Genomic DNA, 7,155 nt, shown 5'->3' on the forward strand with positions numbered 1-7,155 from the left:
GGACGGAGACAACGAAGAGAGAGGTAAAATAATAAGAATAAAAATAATATTTAAAAAACAGAAAATCAGATTTAATTCAGTTTGATTTCAACTACAGCCGAAAATTCTTATTAACATTTTTATTCTAATTTAAAAATAAATAAACAAATAAAATAAAACCAGGAATTTTGCAACAAAAATTAGATTTTATTTAATTTGTCTTTAATCTTAAATGAATAAAAATGGGCTGAACATGTTTTTTATTGTTTTATTTATTTTTTCGCTTACCTTTAACAACAATAATAATAATAAAGATAATGATAATCATAATCATAATATTATTTATTAATAATAATGTTTTATTGGAAAAAGACGGTTTTTAAATAAATATAAAAAATTAAACTCCATAAAAACAAGAAAAAACAGAGTTTTTCTTCTCATTAATTATCGAACATATAAACATCAGTTATTGATCACTTTGTGAAAATAAAATAAAAATAATTTGAATAAAATTGATGATTTAATTATTAATTCTTTAAAATGTTTCTCTGATAAAAAATAAGCTTTTTTTTGGTCCTGAAGGTCCGTGCAGGTCCTGATGGCCCGTGCAGGTCCTGAGGGGTCCCTGCAGGTCCTGAGGGTCCCTGCAGGTATTGAGGGTCCCTGCAGTTCCAGGGGTCTGATCAGAGTCTCTGAGGAGCAAAGAATCGGACCCACATTAATTTAAATTAAGTAAAAATATTATTTTCCTGAAGAAAACGGTGAAAATTTTTCAGTATTCTGAAGCCAATCAGAACCTAATCGGATCCGTCTGTCAGGACTGACGTGATGTAATCTCCACCTGTCAATCACTCAGAATCCGCCGGAGGCCCGGACTCCGTGGCGGGTCGCAGCAAGAAGCCCAGGAAGGCCCGGACGGCGTTCAGCGAGCAGCAGCTGTCAAACCTGGAGAGGAGCTTCCAGAACCAGAAGTACCTGAGCGTCCAGGACCGTATGGATCTGGCTGCGTCCCTGCAGCTCAGCGACACGCAGGTCAAGACCTGGTACCAGAACCGCAGGTAAACCGTACCCAGGGCCAGGGTCAAAGGTCACCCACAAGCTGCTGGTTCTGAAGAGGAGGTCAGAACTCCCAGAATCTCATTTATAGAAGTTCTTCAATAAATGAGAGGTTCTGAGAGTTCTGACCCATGGAAACAGAACTGGTTACCTTTAGAAACCAATCAGAACCTTTAACACCAGCCAATCAGAACCTTTTAAACCAGCCAATCAGAACCTTTAACACCAGCCAATCAGAACCTTTCCTGCTGCAGTTCTAACCCGTGTTTCTCCTCAGGACGAAGTGGAAACGTCAGTCCGCCGCAGGTTTGGAGCTTCTGGCTGCAGCCGGCAGGATGTTCCTGCCGCATCACTTCCTGTGCCGTCCTGCCCCGCCCACCCTGGACCACTTCCTGTACAGAGGCCACACACACCAGCACCACCCCACAGTCCTGCCCCTGCTGCCCCACGTTCTGACCCACACGGACCTCCACTGACACCGGCAGGACCGGTTCTCCCACAGGAGCAGCTGCTGGTCCCATCAGGACCAGGTTCTGAACGGAACGGTCCAGGTTCTGAACCCAGGACTAGGTCCTCTGCTGTTAGAGAGACTCAGACTGGTTCCAGAAGACCCAACACCTGGATCAGAACACGGACTCATTCAGCTGCTGTGTCCATCAGAACCAGAGACTCAGACTGGACCCAAACCTGCAGCAGGTTCTGAACAAAGACTCAGTGAAGAAATAAAAACTGTTTCTTTATTTTTATTCTTTTAAGATGAAAAGTTTTCAGCTTCAGGTGATCCGATCTTTGGTTTGTTGGTTTGTTTTTGTGGGAACCGACCCGGCAGAACCTGGCAGAACCCGAGGACCGACTGCAGCCGAGTCCAAACATTTGCTGTTTGAACTTGACCTGTCTTCCCTGGTTTGGACTGGACCCAGTCCAGATCTTGAGGTTCTGACCCGGTTGGTCTGGACTCCTCAGTGTTGTTTCTCTACAGTGACGATTTGGTTCCGACTCTTCAGTCCATCCAGCAGGGTACCGACCCGAGTGACCCAGTGATGGTTGGTTACCGGACCTGGACCTGGACCTGGACCTGTCAGGGTTCTGGTTCAGATTTGGACTCTGATTAGATGGACTTTTAGTTGAAGATGATTATTTGTTCTGTTGAACTGATTTATTTTTTTCTTGGTTAAAAAAAAAAGGTTCTGGTAAAGTTCTGACGGGTCACGTTGACCCAGCCTCAGATGAGAAGTCTGGTTTCAGCCGGCTGGTTCTGAGGTTCTGGTTCTGTTACTGAAAACCGATCAGCAGAGAAAAATTCTTTAAAAACACAGAGTTGAGTTTTTGATGAAATCTGTCCATCCCGACCAGAACCAGAACTTCCAGTCTAAAACTCACAGGCAAATCCCTCCCTGCCATCGTTTTTTTTTTAAAATACAGATTTTATTACCGATGTTCTGGTTCCTGCCGGTTCTGGGACGGGTCAGCAGGTTCTAAGGTTCAGGTAAATGACCCGTTTGGGTTCAGGACTGGACACCATGTAGGATCTCTGACCCTTAACATAAACGAAGACCTGATGAGTTTAATTATTAACTTTTATTTCTTTTATGTCTAAAATGAAGGTCATGTGGGGGAGTGGGCGGGGCTTAGAGACTCTGGTTCCAAAAATCCACCATGACACTTCCTGCTGGCTTCAGAGCCCAACAACAGAACCAAGCTTGTCTAGAATTAGATTTCTGGTTAGCAGAACTTTGGGTTCTACCTGCACCGGCTCCAGAACCCGTCTGACTCTGGTTCTGAGTCCAGTGAGAACATCTGGACCTGCTCGGTTCTTCAGCAGCAGGTTCAGTGTTTGTGCCGTCGGCCCGAGTCTGCTGATGATTTATTGATTCGACTCTGTTTTTAACCTGGAGTTCTGTCCCAGAACCGTCGGCCCGTCCGGTCCGGTCCGACCCGGTTTAAACGTTTCTGCAGCGACTCCTTGATAAAAAATTCACCAGAGGCTGAAAAATTGATGCAGCTAAAAGTTCTGTTTCACGTCAGAGTGCAGAAAGTGCTGCAGAGCAACGCAAACATCAGCTGGATCGGACCGGGTCAGCCGCGGGTCACCGCCGGTTCTGGTCCAGCTGGAGACAAACGGGTTCTGAAGGAAAGAGATGCTGCAGAATTCAGCTTTATTCAGTAAAAACATCTCAGTAAAATCACAGCAGGAGGAACAAGAACACAGAATTTGTTCTGAACCGTTCCTCCAGATTTCTTTAACATCAGGTTCTAACAGGTTCTGACAGGTTCTGACTCGCTGGATCACAGTTAAAAAGTTCTGGACTCTGATTTCTTGTCGAGGACCGGTGGAACGTTTTCAGTCTCTGCAGGTTTTTCTGGCTGAGCAGAAAGAAGAGCTGCTTGTTTTGGACCGAGCCGCTGAAACAGAACCTTCAGTTTCCTCTCAGGTCCAACAGGTTCTGACCCGTCAACCGGGCCGTAACGGTTCCACCGTTCACAGGAAGCAATGACCTCTTCCTCCTCACTCCTCCTCCTCCTGCTTCTTCTTCTTCTTCTTCCTGCTCCTCGTGGCGTCTCCTCCCTCCAACCCGCTGGAGAACTCGGACCGGATCAGAACCGCCTCCCTCCGACCCAGATGAAACCTGACGGAGGACAAAACAGAAACCAGGTGAAAAAACTTCAGGAGCTGACAGATGTCTCAGTTCTATCTCCATGGCAACAGCAGCTGGGGCTCGTGGGTAACGTAGTTTTTAGAGACAGGAAGTTCTGATTGGTCGACCTGTTGGATCAAACGGGTCAGAATGTCTCCAGCAGGAAGCGCAAGAGGTTCTGACCGTCTGTTAAACGGCTGCAGACGAAGAAAACAAAAAGAACAAGTTTATTAAAAATAAATAAAGTGAAAACAGTTTGTTTCACTCAGCTGTAAAAAAAAATAAACATCAATAAAGTTTAAACTGAATCAAAAAGTATCTCAGATCCGAACAAACTCACCTCTTCTTCCCAGCGGTCTGGTTCTGGTTCTGGTTCTTGAGCGGACTCCCAGCCTGCTTCCTGCCCTGCTTCCTGGTGGGGCCCTTGGTGCCGGGGCCCCTGGAGCCCCTGGGGCCCGAGGAGGAGCTCAGGCCCTGCGGCGCGTCTCTCAGGCCGAAGCTCTTGGCGGCGTGTCCCAGGTGGAGGGAGCGGATGTGGAAGATGTGTTTAAGGTGCGTGGGATATGTGGTGTATGCCCGCAGGAAGGACTGCAGCGCTGTGACATCACAGGGACAGGTCAGCCAATCAAACCGCAGCACAGGGATCTGACGGGGGCGGGGTCACATGATCAGTCTACCTTTCTTAGCGGCCTGCAGCGACTGAGCGTTTGAGTGCACGAAGTTCTCGAAGTCCGTCTGAAGGACTGTGGCGCGTTCACGGACCTCCTGCTCCAGCGCTTTGGACGAACTCTGAGGAGAGAGACATCAGGTCACATGACCGACCGCCGAGTCGCACGACCGACCGCCGGGTCACGTGAAGAACGCCGCGGGGTCACGTGTCTTCCTTCGGCGCACCTCCTGGTGACGCACTAAGCTGTTTCCATCGCGTTTTACGATGTAATTCTGTGGTTGAAGTTTATTTTGAAAGGATCATAAAGAGGAAACTGTGGTCGGGGTGAGCTCAGCTTTCCTGTCGTCCTCCATGTTGGAGGAATAAAAAGATCGAAGGGTAGAAGAATAATTGTAGACACTTTGACTAATTTGATATTTTACCATAAAACGGACGCCGGTTGTTTCTGACGCCATTTTGTCAGCTGAGTTTCTTTTAGAGAAGAAGATGTTTGAGTTCATCACCTTCAGAAACGTTCTGGTTTCTTTGTTTTTAGGTTGTTGACAGTTTCCTGTTTGCTCAGTGAGATAAATAAAAGAAGCCGACCCGGGACCAGCTCGGCCCGCTCCGAGGCGCCTGCATGTCAGACAGATCCCAACAATCCGTCTCCTCTGAGGTTTCTTCTCTCTTCCTTCAGGCATCAGAGGAAAAATAAACTAAATGTTTTTCTGCTGAGACGGACACATGAAAAACATTAAATCACTGATGTTTGGATTCATCTGTTGTTTGTTGCTGATTAATCACCGCCTGACCCGAACACTGCGGCGCCCCTGAACGCCTCACCTCCTGTAAAGCAGCGTTCGTCTTCAACAGATGTTTAAATAAAGGTTAATTCAAAGCAGACTGCCGAGTCGCAGCCGGAGAGGCTGGAATCGGTTCTGACAGCCGTTTCATCGTGACGAGACAAACATCGGATCAGCGCGGGTCAAACGTGTTGGAACATCAGAACCTGAACCTGCAGGAGTCGGATCGGGTCTCTGGAGAAGCTGTCTGAACCGATTCTCCACAAACGCATCGCCTGACTGCTGTTAGCGTCACGATTCTGCTGCGACCCGACAGAACGTGTTCCTTCAAACAGCAGGTGGGCTCAGCTGCAGCTGCTGGTTCTGATCGGACCCAGAACCCTGCAAGACCCAACAGAACCCTCTGGACTGGAACCAGAAGTCCTTCCGTTCAGCGTTCTTTGTTTGTTTGGACCTGGGTTCATTCAACCTTTCAGTTTTAGTCGATTGAATCTACAACCTCTTATTGTTGTTTTTGTATAAAATCCTAATTAAAACGTTTTAATTAAAAAGAAGAAGAAGAACGTCTGCAGCCTCGGTGTTCACAGCTTTAACTGACGACAGAAACAGAAATAAAAGAATATATTTGTTTAACAGCAGACGGTTGTTAGGATAATTAGGGTTATTTTATCTGTACATTTGTCTCCTAATTGTTTTATAAATTAAACAGTTAATTAACGCATATTAACCTCAGGAGGAAACAGGTTTTTTTTCTTTTTTTGCATTTAGGTTTATCTGAGTTTATATTTCAAATTAATAGCCTTTAAGAAGTTGTTTTAATCAACAAAGCAGGGACAATAGTTGGTTTTTCAGCAGCGGACTCGTGGTTTTTGTTCTCAGTCCGTCAGACAGGAAGTCAGGTAAGAGGATTTAAGGATCAGGGTTACAGCGTAATGACGCTCAACAAGCTCCAATAAAAAGGAAAATATCATCTTAAAGCCGAGGGTGGAGACATCCGTCCTCGAACCCCCGGCTCAGACTCACCTGGCTGTGGTAATTGCCCCGCCCCTTGTAGGTGTCGTCCATCATGAGACACGACAGAAGGTCCTGCAGCTTCATGTCCGACAGGCTGAAACGACAGAAGTCACCCGGTCAGGCCGGTTTACTCACACCCGACGGCCCGAACGGCAGCAGCTGTCAGTCAGCGAACCTGATGTTGTGATTGGCCAGCTCTGTGACGAAGGCGGTCTCAGTGGGGGCGAGGAAGAGGAGGCCGTTTCCTCTTCCTCCTATCCGAGCCGTCCGGCCGACGCGGTGAACGTACTCAGCTGCTGAGGTGGGAGGAGTGTACTGAAACACAAGGTCAGGTGAGAAATGCTGCTCTCTGATTGGCTGAATTCATTCACCAGCTAAAGCCTTGATTGGAGCAGAAGAACTGAGCGGAAACTTTTATTTTGAATTCCTCAAATTATTCACGTCTTTATTTTGTAATTTTTATAAAACTAACCAGAGATAATTAATTTTCAGTGAAAATACAGTCTGACCGCCGACAGTCTGCTGAATGACAGCCGAATATCAGCTGAATATCAGCTGAATATCTGCTGAATATCAGCTGAAGAAGTAAAGGTATCGGAGCAGCTGAACCGTTAGTATTAGTTGAGTTTTTGAGCTCCAATGAATCACTGAGTCGTAGTTGGCAGCTAAAAGGTGAACAATCTGAGCCGAAAGCTAAAAGCAACAAAAGAAGACAAACAGAGGCAGCATCCAGCTGACAGGAAGTTCAGGTGTTCCAGACGATTATATTTACCTGAATGATCCAGGTGACCTGAGGAAGGTCCAACCCTCTGGCTGCTACATCCTGAAACAAACACGGGACGGGTCAGAACGAGGACCAGAACCTCAGAGCAAACAGGAAACACAACCAGACCTCAGTCTAACAACCTGAGCTGTGAAAGGTTCTGCTCGGGTTAGAACCCAGACCCAGCAGGTGTGTTAGAACCCAGACCCAGCGGGTGTGTTAGAACCCAGACCCAGCGGGTGTGTTAGAACCCAG

At 46.8% G+C, this 7,155-nt stretch overlaps 2 protein-coding genes across 2 annotated transcripts in view; one reads left to right on the plus strand and one right to left on the minus strand.

Annotated features, from left to right (window-relative positions):
• The first annotated feature begins 577 nt into the window (after positions 1-577).
• barhl1a (BarH-like homeobox 1a) lies at positions 578-3,043 on the plus strand. Its single transcript, XM_025010674.2, has 3 exons — positions 578-629; positions 836-1,037; positions 1,313-3,043. Exons 1-3 carry the CDS (start codon positions 578-580, stop codon positions 1,509-1,511), a joined length of 453 nt encoding a protein of 150 aa, XP_024866442.2. The 3' UTR covers positions 1,512-3,043.
• Positions 3,044-3,174: 131 nt separating this feature from the next.
• Positions 3,175-7,155, minus strand: part of ddx31 (DEAD (Asp-Glu-Ala-Asp) box polypeptide 31) — a 12,899-nt gene continuing 8,918 nt past the window's right edge. Inside the window, exons 17-22 of the mRNA XM_025010675.2 lie at positions 6,910-6,960; positions 6,313-6,452; positions 6,147-6,231; positions 4,349-4,460; positions 4,012-4,267; positions 3,175-3,662 (exon numbers count right to left, since the gene is read on the minus strand). Of these exons, the coding sequence (XP_024866443.1) occupies positions 3,542-3,662; positions 4,012-4,267; positions 4,349-4,460; positions 6,147-6,231; positions 6,313-6,452; positions 6,910-6,960 (765 nt within the window). The 3' untranslated portion in view covers positions 3,175-3,541. The remainder of the gene's footprint in view (positions 3,663-4,011; positions 4,268-4,348; positions 4,461-6,146; positions 6,232-6,312; positions 6,453-6,909; positions 6,961-7,155) is intronic.

This window comes from Kryptolebias marmoratus, linkage group LG1 (assembly GCF_001649575.2).
Source record: "Kryptolebias marmoratus isolate JLee-2015 linkage group LG1, ASM164957v2, whole genome shotgun sequence".
In the NCBI taxonomy this organism is placed as follows: Eukaryota; Metazoa; Chordata; class Actinopteri; order Cyprinodontiformes; family Rivulidae; genus Kryptolebias; species Kryptolebias marmoratus.